The following is a 16231-nucleotide window of genomic DNA, read 5'->3' on the forward strand; positions in this document are numbered from 1 at the left end:
AAAAAGAACCATTTGTTGGTAATGTTCTCATACTTCAGGTTCATAGAATGTAGAATGTGAGAGCTGAAGGAATTTTAGGAGTCCTGGAATCTGTCCCCCAAGACCACAGAAGAGGGAATCAGAGAGTAGAGGGCTTAGCCAGCACCCTACTTTTCACCCCTTTGTGAGGCTTCATTCAACTTCTCTTTGCTTCAAGCTGCTATCAATCAAAATAAATTTGTTCTAAGAGGTGGCTTGAAATGTGGTCAGGCTAGATTGTCCAGACTGAAAACCTTGTTTGAATCGGAACTTCTCTAAGCAAATGAGGGAAACTGAGTGGGAAAAATTAGAGAGGGAGACAAACCATGAGAGACTCCTAACTCTGGGAAACCAACAAAGGGTTGCAAAACGGGAGGAAGGTGGGGGGATGGGGTGACTGGATGACGGGCACTGAGGAGGGCACTTGATGGGATGAGCTCTGGGTGTTATACTGTATGTTGGCAAATTGAGTTTATTTATTTTTTATTTTTTTATTTTTAAAGATTTTATTTATTTATTCATGAGACACACACACAGAGAAAGAGAAAGAGAGAGAGAGAGAGAGAGAGAGAGAGGCAGAGACACGGCAGAGGGAGAAGCAGGCTCCATGCAGGGAGCCTGATGTGGGACTGGATCCCAGGTCTCCAGGATCAGGCCTTGGGCTGAAGGTGGCACTAAACCACTGAGCCACTCGGGCTGCCCAGCAAATTGAGTTTAAATAAAAAATAAATTGGAACCTCTCATAGCAGGATATACTGGTTACTGGGGGTCAAGCCATGGAGAGAGGGCAGTTTTTGGTAGGGAGGCTGTCTTGACTATGGTACCCAGAAGTGGATCTAGAGATGAAAATTTCAGTTTTATTAGGAAATCTTCCCAGGAAAAAAGACTTTTAGGAGCTTGGGGGGATTGAGACAAAGAAGGGTGGATGGTCACACAAGTGTGTGATGTTGAACAAAGTTGTACAGAGGAGAACTTGGCTGAAAGCCACAGAGGAGCTCTGGAAGAGTGTAGGTCATGCCTTAGAATTGTCCTGGCCTAGGGGCAAGGGAGCAGAGGTACTTATCCTCCCCCACCTGTCACTTCTTAACCTGACAGGGAAGATGTGAGTGGAGGAGGCTCCTTCTCCCCTGCATTGGGTTCCAGGAACCTGAGGCAGCCTTCCTAAGAACGATCAAGCTGCTGTATAACTAAGGAGAAAAGGGCCTCTGAGGGCATCTGGGCAGAACCCTGGCAGTATCCCTGCAGACCTACCTTCCCGATACCTTCAGATCATGCTGAAGGAGTGCCTCCTCAGGTTTATCTGACTTCTGAAGCTCATTAGATAGAATCAGTAATTGGATCTTAGCTTCTTTAGTCTTTGGAATTCTTATTCTAAATGTAAGTTGAAGAAATAAAGGTTTCAGCTATAGTAAACCAGCCGCAAATTCAGATATTTGGTTGGCAGGCTTTTCTTTCTACCTCTCTTAGGGAATTTCACTTTCCAGTAAGGAAGCAGAATTTTAAAAAACCCAACAAAACCAACAACTAGCATATATTCCAAGTAGGAATTGAAAGGGAAATAGCAATGCAGTGTATGTTCTGAGCCTCCTGTCTAATTGCCAAGCACGCAGAATCATGGTTCTTTCTTTTTCAAAGGCGTGTAATCCATCTGTACATATAGTAACAGCAGGAGTTGTTGGTGTGGTTCAGATTTGAATTCATTGCCCAACTTGCAACTCTAAAAGGAAGAAGGAAAAAAGGGAGGAGAATTAATTACCTTTCATGTAGAACAGAAGGCAGATGGGGTGGGAGTGTTAGAAGAAGAGAGTTCCAGAGGTGGGCCCACTAGGAGGGGTCATTGCATCAACTTGGGAGTGTCTGAGTGAACACAAAGAAGGTGGGAACAGCTGGGGTTTACTAAGCCTTCACTATGCTCTAAGCTCTGTTCTAAGGACTTCTTAATGTGTTAACCTACTTATACCTTACAATGATGCTGTAAGTGGGAAAACAGGAAGAAACTCACTGGAGGTCACATCACTATAAGTGGCAGAATTGGGATTTGAACGCATGCCTCCTGGCTTCTGTATTGGACTGCAGTGCCAAAGCTGGGGGGCTTAGCTGGACTTGACATCTGCCTGTTATATATGAAATTCTTCTTGAGTCTCAATAAGTCTAAACTACATAAAAATCCACCTTTATCCTGAGTAGAGCTTAGCTTTCTTTTTAAAAAATATTGACTTCTAATTATTCATGTAATGCATGAATACATGTAAAAAGCAGAAGTTAAAACATCACAGATAAAACAGAAGTCATAGTTTCTTTTGAGCAGCACCTCTAAATTCCTGTTTTCTCTCTCTTATCTGTTTATCATGTTTCATTTCAGATCTTTAAAAATACATTTAGATACTTATTATGTATTCTTTGAAAATATAGGGTAGTGTTTGTACTTTTTACTTAAAAAAGAAAACACATTAATTCTATGATACCATAGTTCAGAGGTTCCCAAACTTTGTTGATTTATGGCTCTCTTAGTATCTTAGTAATGATTTCATGGTGCCCTAGGTCAAAAGTATTTATTTCATAGTGCCCTCTGTAATAAGAGTTAGAGACAACAAACTTGGTATTTATATCCTAACACCTTGGGGCCATTTAGAACATGACCTACATGAAAATAGTATTTCCAGTTCATTCTTAACCACCATTACCCAGGAACAGGATGTGTCCCCTGTTGGCTGCCCCCTGGCTTCCTCAGAATCTGGGACCAGATCAAATACTTCCATACTCATTACCTCTCATGCCTCTTTTAGCATAGTACTTGCTTTTTATCACAGCAATCACCAGCAACTCAGAATTGCAAAAAGTATGACATAAAAAGGAATATAGCATGATCTGATATTGGAGCTGGGAACTTCCTTGAGCTTATAGTTTGCACGGTGGATATCTGAAAGATATCTAGAATGACTCCTTTTCCCTGGGGCACGTCAGTGCATGATTTGGGAACTGTGGCCATAGTTATAAATTTTGCAGTTCACTTTTTTCATCATGCAGTGTGCTTTAGAGGTCTAATAACATTACACATAAAGATCTACCTCCTATAATACACTGAAGAATCATCAAGAACATAAACAGATTATAGGTTATTTACCATTTTCCTGATGATGGCCATTAATATTCTAATATTTTATAATTTAATATAATCTTGCAATGAGGATCCTTGTTATGTTCCTCTGTGTTCATATGGGCAAATTAGGAAATAAGGGGATTGTTGGGCCATAGGTCAGTCAGATTTTTAAATTTTAATAAAAATTAAAATTAAGTTCATGAACTGAGCTTGACCCTCTCTGAAGAAATGATTTCCTATAATCCCTTGAAACATGACTATTGCTAGCCTATTTTTCTTAGGGCTTTATACCCCATGACTATCTCACTGCAGAAGAATAGTTGTCCTGGGGAAAAGTATGTAGTGGTCACACTATAGACATAAGTAATTAAGATGCACAAGGTTTGAGAGGCAAGGGTAGGGTGTGAATAGGCTGAGAGGATGAGGAAGGTCAGAATCCATCAGAAACTGTATTTCATAGGATAATGAGGAGGCCAGTTCATTTAAAATAAATAATTTATTTAGGGCACAGATGGTAAGATACCTTGCAGGCATCCCTTACATGTTCCCTAGCCCTCCATGGCAGATATTGCCATTCCATCATGGTACTCATTCTCACTGAGACTTGGATCCTTCTTTGCAGCCCTGGGAGATTGGCACTAACTTGTATGGGCATATCAAATGAAATGTACTTGTCCTCCCTGTAAGCAGAGATGAGGAGGAGAGGCAGGTCGCAGTTAGGCAGAGAAGGGCTAAGGAGTTCAAAGGATGCCAAGCAAGGGGAATTCAGAAAATGTATTTCAGACTTTATTGGCCAAATGACTAGTGATTTTTCTCTGTGAGACAGTAGCAGTAGATACTGATCTCAGTAGGTATTTTTTCTTGCCTTAGTTCTAAATTATCTTATTTATTTCTAGAACATAATCATCTGATGCCCCTTTTATTATTCTCCTCCATGGGATGTGGTCTGCTAATGAAACCATACTTATTAACTAACAAAAGCATCAGCAAACAAGGACTTATTGATATTTTTCATGTGCCAGGCACCGTTTAAGTGTCTCATGTTTAGTATTTACTAACTTTTAAAATCCTTGCAATAACCCTGTGAAGTAGGTATGATTGCTATTCCCATATGATAGTTGTGGAAATTGAGAGTGAGGTTAAACATTTTGTACACGGTTATACAGGTAGTAAGTAGTCCAATCGAGAAATTTCCCCACTATTAAATGATAACTGTGTGAATGCCAAACATCACTTTTGACTAGAAGGAGATAACCAAAAGTAGAATGGTGGTTTCCAAGGGCCTGGAGAAAGGGGGCTGCAGAGTGACTGTTTATTAGGACTTGAGTTTCTGTTTTACAAGGTGAAAGTGCTCTGGAGATGGATGGTGGTGATGATTGTGCACTGTTTTGAATACATTTAATACTACTGAACTATGCACTTAAAAATGATTAGGATGGTGAATATGATGTATATGTTATCACAATTTAAAAAAAATGAAAAGAGGAGAAAAACAGGGTTCTCAAAATAAACAGACATAATTTTGATCAGAATCAAAGAAACTTGCTATTTCAGTTTGTGTAATACATTAGAAGTGAATGTGTGGTTTTCTGTCAAACTCTTCCTGATGTTGACATAGTGAAAAGACCTTTCTTCTAATTTTTGAAGACTGCAGAGATCTTACCCCCTGGATTGGAAACTATTGATTTGGCCACTCAATTTATCTACTCCTGGGGAAAGAAGGAATGTTTATCAAGAGTAGTGTGTTTTAGAGCAGACCTTCTGGGGAGGCAGCATGGCCAAGGTGAAGGGCCTGTGCTCTGGAATCCCACTGTGCACTGGTTTTATCATTTATTCTCTAGGTGACCTCAGGCCAGTTGTCTAATGTCCCAAGCCTCCTGATTTCTCATCTGCAAATGGGGTGGTAGTGCTGGCCCTGGCATTTAGGAGACACTCAGCATATGCTAGCTCTTACTAGATTTTATGGTTATGCATTTATATCAAAAGGTAGGGGTGTTACAGAACTCTGAGGCTTAACTGGATGACACAAGGGTGTAAGCCTCCACTGATGGTAAGTGTCCTCCTTTCCTCTCTAGTATCAAGTGTGATGAGTGCCTGGCAAGTGAGGGTTCTCTAACCTCCTGATGGATACCAATGGCACTCCTATTGTCTTTATAAACTGTGGATGTATAGAGTGATGCTTCCTGGCATGCCCTAAGTGGCTTCAGGGACATCATGGTTAGGGATATCAAAAGCTACCTGGCTCTTAGCATGTAGAGTGAACTGGCTGCTGGGATCAGCATGGTATCTGCTTCAAATGCTTGTCACTAAATGCCATTCTGAGCTACTGAGGTCGTTGGGCTTCTTTGTTTTGTGATACAGCTAGTGTTTCTTCTGGATGATCTCAGGCCTCTGAAGTGATATATTTAAAGTCATTTGTTCCTCCCTACTGTAAGGAAGAATTGCCTCTGTATGATTGGGCTAAGGCTCACTTGTCCCACTGTTCACAACAGAGGCTACCTGGCAGAGAAATAGGGTACTGTAGCTGTCTTGGACTGTGGCTCTTTGAGGTCATGGACATCAAAGTCCTTAGCCATCTGTGGCTTGCCCAGAGCAATGGAACCCCATCACCTAGGATCCACTAGAGCCACGAGAATATCCAGTTGAAGTGTATGTTCTCTCCCTAGTTCTTCTCTCTTAGTATGACTCAAATACTACTCATAGTGTTAATTCTCTGTAATTTATACCCTTGCCTGTTGCATTTTTATTATGGAATCATTTGTGTTGATCTGAAGAAGGTGGAACCTTGAGGAATATCTATGGGAACCAAGACTGTGCTTTGGAAAAAGATTGTATTGAATTTCTTTTAGTTATTAAGTATGCATCGTATGGTTCAGCCATTTGACCCATAATCTCTGCTTTTTTTCTCCCTAGCACTGGCTTGAACCTAACAAGTCCATCTCCAAGCAAATGAAATGTAAGTGTCAATCTCTGGTTTCACTTTTGCTGTGAAATGTCCAAAGATAGGTTCTGTTTCTTGACAAAGTTTCTGCTGCCAGGGAAGAAATGGCAGGAGTTGAAGATCTGTGGGTGGGGGCCTCTCTCTCCCATTGGAGAGAGAGTGAGTGAGTTCTCTTATTTGCTAGCCTTTGCCTTCCTTGCAGTTACTATTACCATCGCCCTACCTTCATATTTCAAATTTGAACAGGATTATTGGAATTAGGTTGAGGATCTGTTAAACATAACCACAAGGTGCCAGGTGCCTTTGGATTGTGGGAATTGCTAGTAAGTGGTTGAGGGTGGGAGGTGCAGTTTTAAGGGGATGAGAAAAGTTAGGTGTATTTTGAAACTAGATTCTTGCCGCTGACTTTACTGAAGATTGTATTATTCTTTTCTACTCTTCAAACTCCCTACAATAATTTCTTCCCCCAAGTAATTGCTTTCAAGCCCTCCTGTTCTGAACTGCTTTTTTTTTTTTTTTTTTAATTGATGAACTCTTAGGGAAGTTGCCTTGGGAAACATCTTTCTAGAACATCTGGTCATCCACTTTGGGTGTTGTGAGGAGGGTGTTGTGATTGGATCCAGGATGATATGGTGTTTTGTCTTGGTAATCTGTGCAAGGCTGTAGTCAGCCTGCTTTTATTTATGATTTGGAGGAGGGCTTCTGAAATGCACTTCAGAAATTCATTGCCTGCCCTGAAATCCATTTATCCCTCCATGTCAACTTTCCCAGGGCTCTGAAATATAGGAGATAAATCAGTTTCTCATCGGAAATCAGTTTAGCACATATTATGTCACTTACCATTATTCAAGGGATTCCTTCCTTTTTCAAATATAAAGAAATTATTTTGGGCAGGGCTTTTAAGTCGGAAAAGGCAGAAACTGAATGCCGATGGCAAACTAGCAACCAATACATCTATTCCTTAACCTTCTTTTTTTCCCCCTCTTGTTCCCTCCCTCTTATCTCTTCTTCTCTTTGTTCCTTTCCATTCCTTTTCCTTCCCTGCCCCATTTCTCAGAAGCAAACTCTGTCTGATTAGTGCAGGAAAGACAGCCAGGTCGTTCTGGGGAAGGCTGATACCCATGGCTGCTGGGAGCCATGGCTGTTGAAGGAACTGGCAGGAAAGTTGAAACAGGAAGCAGCAGGGGTCATGCGAAGTCCAGAGAGGTCAGTCTGTTGTGGTGAAGCTGGAATAGAATTGGGAGAAAAATCTAAAAAGAAATAGCAGGACAGAAGTATCTGGAAGCTCTATATAGAATGATATGCAGGATAATAAGAATGAATTAGTATGTCTAAAGATATTGCTGGGGCACCTGGGTGGCTAAGTCAATTAAATCTCTCTCTCTCTCTTTAAAGATTTTATTTATTTATTCATGAAAGACACAGAGAGAGAGGCAGAGATACAGGTAGAGGGAGAAGCAGGCTCCTCCCAGGAAGCCTGATGCAGGACGTCATCCCAGGACCCTGGGATCCCAACCTGAACTGAAGGCAGATGCTCAACCACTGAGCCACCCAGGTGCCCTGTGTCTAACTCTTGATTTCTGCTCAGATCATGATCTGAGCTCCTTACTCAGTGGGAAATCTGCTTGAGATTCTCTCTCTTCCTCTGCTCCTCCCCTTAGTTGCATACATGTGCATGTGCATACACACACTCTGTCTCTAAAATAAATAAGTGAAAAAAATCTTTAAAAAATTGCTGATGCCTAGCTTTTATCCTTAGCTACTAAGTTTTGATATTTTTGTTTATGTGTTTTAAAATGTTTAGACAATTTTCCAGTAAGCTTATTTATAGTAAATGGTTCTTTGATTTTGGTTCTTAAATGTCACACGATATTTTCCTTAGGCTATACACACTTTTAAAATATAAATTTATCCCTTAGATGTATTTCAGCACTTAATGGAAGACAAAACTTTTAATTTGTGAGGAATTTGCTGCTTATGAGCTTTGTCCCCATGCGAAGTAAATCTGAACAACCAACTGAAAATTTATAAGGTTTGGTAAAAATGTTTTAAAGATTGACATTTGAATGGTAGCCAATATCAATCTAATGACAAATGAAATCTGAATCTGGAAAGAAGAACTATGTAAAATTCCATTTCTATACCGGACTGGTATACTTATTGGTTCTAGGAACTGGTAAAGGTCTTATCCATCACCCAGTCTTCTGTTATATTTTTGAGGGCATAACTGAACAAGAAATCATGTAATTTTCTAAGGGTCACAGATCTAATTTTGTTGATGACGGTGTCTTTTAGTATCAAGAATTTCTGTGTATGTATATATACATATATATATGTACCTATATAAATACAAATATGTGTATGTATATATATGTATGTACATATATGTATCTATATCTATATATCTCCCAGAAATATTAACTTTACTGTAAATTAGAACAAATTTTAAACTAAGATTTGTGTATTATTAACCTAGAGAAACTGGGTTCAACTCCTGGGACTCATCCATGAATCTATCAAAATTATATAGTTGCAGAACTCCAGGCAAGTTTATTCATGGGTATGTGTATACCTTTAATTCTTTGATTGCCTTTGAGTATCCAATGAGGGCAAAATTTCTTGGAAGAATGGTTTGATGGCAGACTTTCAGGCAGTATTATTTCTTAATAGTATTTTTAAAGACAGTTTATTTTCATTTTACTTGCTATTTAAAATTTTCCCTTTTAATGAGATATAATTGTCATGTAGCATTGTAGAAGTTTAAGATCTATAACATAATGATTTAATATATGTGTCTATTGCAAAATGATTACCACAGTAAGATTATTTAACATCCATTACCTCACATAGACATTCATACCTCATGTATTAAAACAGGTTTTATTTTTTTTTTTATTTTTTTTAATTTTTTTTTACATCTTTATTTTTTTTTTTTATTGGTGTTCAATTTACTAACATACAGAATAACACCCAGTGCCCGTCACCCATTCACTCCCACCCCCCGCCCTCCTCCCCTTCCACCACCCCTAGTTCGTTTCCCAGAGTTAGCAGTCTTTACGTTCTGTCGTTTTAAATGACGTCCATAAGTTTTCTTAGTTCGGAAGAATTTAAAATGAAAACCCAAACTATTTCTTTTCTCTTCCACTTATATCCCCAAGCTCACTCCACAAAGAAATAACTTAACAATATTTTACATATCCTTCTGAGATTTCTTATGTATATATGTAAGCTTCCCCATCATATATAAGATCCTTTATAAACAAAACTGAATCAATCTCTCTATATTATTTTATATCTTACTATTTTAAATAGCTTTAGAGATTTTAAAAATATCAATATTGGTATCATTTTAAAAATGCCTTTCTGGGGATGCCTGGGTGTCTCAGTGGTTGGGCTCCTGCCTTTGGCTCAGGTCATGATCCCAGGATCCAGGATCAAGTCCCACATCAAGCTCCCTGCAAGGAGCCTGCTTCTCCCCCTGCCTGTGTCTCTGCCTCTCTCTCAGTCTGTGTCTCTCATGAATAAATAAATAAATCTTTAAAAAATGCCTTTCTGATAATTACATGAATATAGAACAGACATCAAAGTATTTTCTAATAATTTGCTATTATGCATTATGCTGTAATAAACATGCTTGTATATATTTTCTTGCATGTTTGCAAGTACATATATACTAGAAATTCCTTTTAGAAGTGAAATTGTTGGATGAAAAGGTATATATTTTACCTTTCTTAGTGATAAATATCCATTTAAAGACCTTAGAGTAATTTACTCCCAGTAATATTATGTGAGAGTGTTTGTTTCCCCCAAATCTTGTTGAAAATAGATAGAATCACACTTATTTTTATGATGACTTCAAATTTATTAAGGAAGAAATATTTAATTGAAAGAATAATTAATTGGACAGTTCCTTAATTTGGTATACATTCTATTTTATTTTTTAAAAGATTTTGTTTATCTAGAGAGAGTGCATGTGAATGGGGGAGGGGCAGAGGGCGAGGGAAAAAGAATCTCAAGCAGACTCCCTGATAAGCATGGAACCCAGTGTGGGGCTCAGTTTCACAACCCCAACATCATGACCTGAGCCAAAATCAAGAATCGAATGCCTAGCCAACTGAGCTACCTATGTGCCCCAGGGTGTACATTTTAAAGCTGAAAAACTTCTTAAACCAAGGTCTTATTTCTCCTCTGAACTTAAATTTTATTCTGTAAGTGAGCATGTAGTAAAATTGACATTATTTTGGTGTATAGTTCTGTAAATTTTAACATATAGTTTTGTATAACCTCCAGTAGAATCAGGGTAGAGAATAGATCCATCACCTCAAAAACCTCCCTTTGTGCTCCATTTTGTAGTCATGAACCTCCACCCCTAAGCACCAGCAGCCCTTGATTTGTTCTGTCAGTATAGTTTGTGTTCCTTTGAGATTGTCAGATAAATGGAATCATATAGCATGTAATCATTTGAGATCAGCTTTAATCAGCTCTAATAGCTCTGAGATTCAGCCAAGCTGCTATGTTTGTCAGTACATGATACAGAAAATTATTAAATAATAAAAGTTGGTCTTTGAAAATATCAAGAAAGTGATGAACCTCTAGTAAGACTGATAAAGAAAAAAGAAGACACAAGTTACCAATATCAGGAATAAAAGAGGCTATCACTACAGTCCCCACAGAACAACTCTGAATATGTAAGCTTGACAGCTTAGATGAAATGGGCTCATTCCTCAAACACCATGAATTACCAAAACTCACACGATATGAAATACATAACTTGAGTAGTTCTATGATTATCAAAGAAAAGAGGATAAATTTCCAGATAAGAAAATCTCCAGCCCATGATAGCAACATACTGTTGCTATGTTGCTGCCAGAGCCCCCTTTGCCTTAACTAGGAGCTTCTCCTGGAGCTTTCCCCATCCATAGTGATGCCTTTCCAGTATCTCTGAGTTCTGTCCAGGGGATACCAGAGGGAAAAATGTGGAGATTTCAACACCAGTTCAGTGATCTTGTGAATTATTGACCTTTCCCACTCTGCCTGCTATTATTTACTGTCCAGGTTTTATGCATTCGGTGGGAAAGGTGGGGTGAGTACAATTAGTCAGTACTTCCTGGAATTGGAAACTTTGAATCAAGCTTTTTATCATTTCTTGTCAACTAGGTCAAAATGGAAGTAGGCTACATGATTTGGGCAGTGTTGAGGGAAATGTCTTCCTCATTGCCCTATTCCATCATTGTGTGTCCATTGTGAAATGAAATGACCTTTGATCTTTTCCTTTTCAGAGTATTTAGATAGAAGGTTGTCTACAAACAAAGTATTAAATGAAGTGGCGTATTTTGGATGTTTGATTTTCAGAATTTGTTTTCCAAGTAGGAATAGTGAGTGTTCTCACTTATAACCTATAGCTTTTAGCTTCATTCCCATAACTGTGGAATGTAGCTTAGTGTGTATACATGAGTGGCATGCATCAAAAGAACAAAACTTTCATGTCTTGCAGGATCTATGTAGTCAAGAGATTTTTAAAAAGTTACACATTATGACTCAGATGTGCATAAGTGTGACATTTATTTCCCCATGACTGAATTCAGTTTTCAGTGAGCCTCTTTCCTCTGGGGGCAAAAAGTTCAATCTTGCCATTTCAGGGTAACTCAAGATCTGCCAGTTTAGAATTTCATCTCTTTCAGGAAATTACTCAGTGAATTAATTATTTAATCATAATCACTTCAAAGTGCATACTTCTATATTGGGGTATTTTTTCCCATACCAATAGCTTTTCCTTTTTCTCCATTCCCAGATTGGCATCATGAGGCAGGGGATGCTTATGTATCAGCATGGCAGCAAGGATGACATCTCTCTTGTGCTCAGTCCTTTGAATCTTCCCCTGGCCTGTCTTAGGTGATTTGGCTTTTGGTTGCTGACATCTTTCTTCACTGCATCCTCTCTGAATGTAACTGGTCCCACTTGGCTTTTCTCAGTCTACATTGGCCATGTGCTGTTGAGACTGCTGCCCCGGATCATGGTCTTGTCCTGCAAGTCTACAGACTGTGCCCTCTGGTGATCCCCATTCCAGGTGTCTTTCACTCGTTGGCTCTCAGCAATTCTGTATTTACCACTGGGACAGGTGGATGTTACTCAGCCTCTTCTGTGCAGTGCTTCACTTTAGCCTCAGGAAAACTTACGTCCCCTATATAAGGCTCCTTCTCTGCTTAAAAGTAGTATGGGGCCATTTCTTCAGTGCTCTCCAAAGTCATAACAGAACACTTCTCCAAACTCCTACGGGATTTATTTGTCTTGTTTTTATGCTTCACCCTGTTTAGCCAAGCTAGGGTGTTGAGGGGTGGTGGATGCCTTCTCATAGTGGCAGATAGCATTTTAAATGTGGTTTTGTCCTCTCTGGATCTCTCCAAGCTCTCTACTTGCCTTCCTTCTCCACCCTCTCCCTACAATTAATAATGGCTTTTATCCTTGGATGCAGGATTAATATACTAAAACAATACTTATATACAAGCAGCAGCTATTTCTGAAATGTATGGGAAGAAGGGCTATTACCTACACAATAGCAATCACAAGGAAAAACCTAAATTTCTCATAAACATAACAAGAAATATGCAAAATCTAAATAAGTAAAACTATGAAATTTTACTGTGGAGTTACTGTAGACAAAAAAAAGGAGTTCAATAAATGGAGACTTCTTATGTTTTCCATTTGATATTGTTAAAGTCAGCTCTTTGCAAATTAGTATATACATTCAAATAATTTTCAAATCAAAATGTCAGTGAGATTCTTTATGGCATTTAACAAACTGATTCTAAGGCTCATTTGTAAAAGAAAATGCTCCAGAAGAGCCAGTAAATCTGTGAAAAAAGAACAATGATAGGATAGGATTCTTCTTTTATTAGGTAGCAAATCAAGGCATATGAGCTATAATAGTCGAATCCTCATGGTAGACACAAATAGTAATTAAGATAGACATAGGAATAGGAAAAGAAACAAAGCCCCAATCTCAAATTGGCCCATTATTTGTGAGGATATGGGTTATGATGAAGATTGTATTTCATATCAGAAATAGAAAGATTATTCAAGCCATGATTTTTTTTGGACTGCTTTTCCACTTGGAAAAAGAAAAAAAAAAAGCTAAAGACTACCTCACAGCATATATGCAGTTAATTCCAGATGTATTCAAAAGCCCAATATATTTAATAACATATAGAAGTTTTAGGTAAAAATTTAGGACTATTTTTTATAATTATGGAGTCAAACAGGGCTTTCTAAGGAAAATAGAAACAAATAACAAAGCAAAATGCTGACAAATTTGTGTAAAAATTAAACTCATGTACAAGAATATTTGCTCACTACCCAGAGTAGATTTTCAGTAAATATTTGTTGAATGAATGAGTATAAGACAAATTATAAATAAATTAAAACAAAGTAAATAATGGGAGAACATTTGCCAAATACATAACAAGTACTAAATATGCAGAATATATAAAGTGTGATGGTATAAACCCGAAGATTAACAACTCAATAAAAAATGTGAAAAGACCCATAGAAGGAATAAAAATAAATGGCCAATAAACTCATGAACAGATGCTCAATATCATTAGCAACAAGGAAAATGTAAATTAAAACAAGGTGTTTTTGTTACACTGAGAAAGTGGTTAATACTGATAATATCCAGTTGATGAGGATGAGAGTTACACCTCCAGCGGGGGCATATAAACTGGTAAAACCATTTAGGAGGGAAATCTGGCCATATCTTTCTAAATTAAAAATGTATGTGTTTCTTCACATGCTAAGGACAATTTGTGCTTGCATTTTTGTTGAAGTGCTCAAAAAAGTAGCTGGAAGGTAATATAAAAATTTGGATGATTTGATTACATTTTTGTTGTTGAATTTAAATTTTCTCTAAAGGTATCAGCCATCACTCATTTGGACTCAGCTAATTAGTTTTAAGTTTTTCTCCATGTAGAATAAACTACCTCCTATATGAGATTCTTGAATTTTAATTTTGCAGTGTGCAATGATATGCTTCATGAGTTAGTTTAGAATGGTTAACAGTATTCAACATCAGAATTTATGAGATGAATGAATTCAGAGAAAGTGTCTAGGATATTTAAAGTATAAATCAGAAATAAAAGTATAGATGTGTTTTTAAAAAAACCTATGTCTCTTGATCTAACAAGCTCATCTCTATGAATCTATCGAAAGTGAAATTTATCCAAGCCCAGGTATATATTATGCAAGGTATATATATTGCAGCATTGCTTATAGCACTGAGAATTGTAAGAAATAAAAAGCCTGTAATTTTGACAAGGCTAAATAAATTATGTGGAATACATACAGTCATTAAAAGGAACAAGACAGGGCAGCCCAGGTGGCTCAGCGGTTTAGTGCCACCTTCAGCCCAGGGCCTGATCCTGGAGACCTGGGATCGAGTCCAACGTCGGGCTCCCTGCGTGGAGCCTGCTTCTCCCTCTGCCTGTGTCTCTGCCTCTCTCTTTCTTTCTGTGTCTCTCATGAATAAATAAATAAAATATTAAAAGAAATAAAAAAATAAGGGATCCCTGGGTGGCTCAGCGGTTTAGCGCCTGCCTTCGGCCCAGGGCATGATCCTGGAGTCCCGGGATCAAGTCCCACTTTGGGCTCCCTGCATGGATCCTGCTTCTCCTTCTGCCTGTGTCTCTGCCTCTCTCTCTCTCCCTCTGTGTCTCTCATGAATAAATAAATAAAATCTTAAAAAAAATAAAAGGAACAAGGCAGACTTATAGTATTGATATCGAAAGATTTATTAGATATATCTTAGAGTTAAGAAAGCAAGTAAAAATTCCACATGTAGGATGATCTATCATCTATATATCTAACATCTATCTATCATCTATCTATCTATCTATCTATCTATCTATCTATCTATCTATCTGAAAATAAACAGATTATTTGAGATGAACATGTAAGTGCAGAGAAGGGCCACAAAGGTGTATACTAACTACTTACCTCAGGGGAAGAGAGTAGGGTAGAGGGAGATGAGGACACACATTATATTTAATATAGTATACGGTTGTATTTTATTATATAGTTATTCTCATTAGGAAGATCTGAGTAAAATATATTTTCCTAGATCACTTGGTAATAAAGAGAAAACAAAAAGAGAAAGAGTTTTATGTAAACATTGAGAAAGAGAGGGAGAGAGAAAGTAGGGGAGAGAGGAAGGGAGAAATCAAAGTGCATTATAGATTAAGAAGGTACATCCAGGTAAGGGCCACCTGGATGGCTTAGTGTCTTGTATCTGCCATTGGCTCTGGTCGTGAACCTGGGTCCTGGGATCAAGTCCTGCATTGGGCTCCCTGCAGGGACCCTGCCTCTCCCTCTTGCCTGTGTCTCTGCCTCTCTCTGTGTGTCTCTCATGAATAAATAAATAAAATCTTTTTAAAAAGAATGTACTATAAAAATACAGACTTAGATGAAAGAAGACCCACTTCCAGAGAGGTTCTCTGCTTAATCCTGGCTGGGACCTGATTAGCCCAGCAGGGAAGTTAAGATCACCTTCTTGCTCTATTTATCAGATACTGTGCTGTTGCCAAGCACCCTGAAGGGATAGGGGTGCTTGAAAATGACTTCTGCGTGCAAATCAGGGTAGAGAGGAACCCCATCTTCTGCATAATACCTGGTGCGACTGGGCCCTAGAGCACTGTTGAGTCAGGTTGCTGGCTGGTGTCTGTAGTGCTCCCTCGCTGAAGTTACAATGGCTCTGCCTGGTTATTGTCACATTCTTTAGCCTTCCAGCACCCCTTGAGGCTAATTTAATGAACAGTTCCCCTTGCTGCTAAATAATTTCATCAGTGGAGAACACATCTTCTTCTGTAGCATACTGAGAGAATACCAGGAGCCTAGATTTTGCTCTGGTGTAAGGAACAGAAGGAGAAAAACCATGGGTCCCATGCCTATTCATGAGGCCAGTTTGGATGTCTGCCTTCCACCACTTTTGTTCTTCCAAGGACTCCTCTTGCTGAGTAATTAACTTCCTCAAGGGCTGCCATAACAAAACTACCCGCATTGGTTGGCTTAGAACAACAGAAATCTATTCTCTCACTGTTGTAGAGACTAGAAGTCTGAGCTCAAGGTATCAGCAGGGCCATGCTCCCTCTGAAAGCTCTTGGGGAAAATCTTTCCTCGCCTCT

The 16231-nt window shown here is 38.5% G+C and overlaps 1 protein-coding gene across 3 annotated transcripts in view; it reads left to right on the forward strand.

The window, feature by feature from the left end:
- FRMD3 (FERM domain containing 3) overlaps positions 1 to 16231 on the forward strand; it is a 293937-nt gene that overhangs the window by 152169 nt on the left and 125537 nt on the right. For all 3 annotated transcript variants that reach the window (XM_077905595.1, XM_077905588.1, XM_077905604.1), the window contains one exon: positions 6032 to 6074. In XM_077905595.1, the coding sequence (XP_077761721.1) occupies positions 6032 to 6074 (43 nt within the window). The remainder of the gene's footprint in view (positions 1 to 6031; positions 6075 to 16231) is intronic.

The sequence above is a fragment of the Canis aureus genome, chromosome 1, assembly GCF_053574225.1.
Source record: "Canis aureus isolate CA01 chromosome 1, VMU_Caureus_v.1.0, whole genome shotgun sequence".
Lineage (NCBI taxonomy): Eukaryota > Metazoa > Chordata > Mammalia > Carnivora > Canidae > Canis > Canis aureus.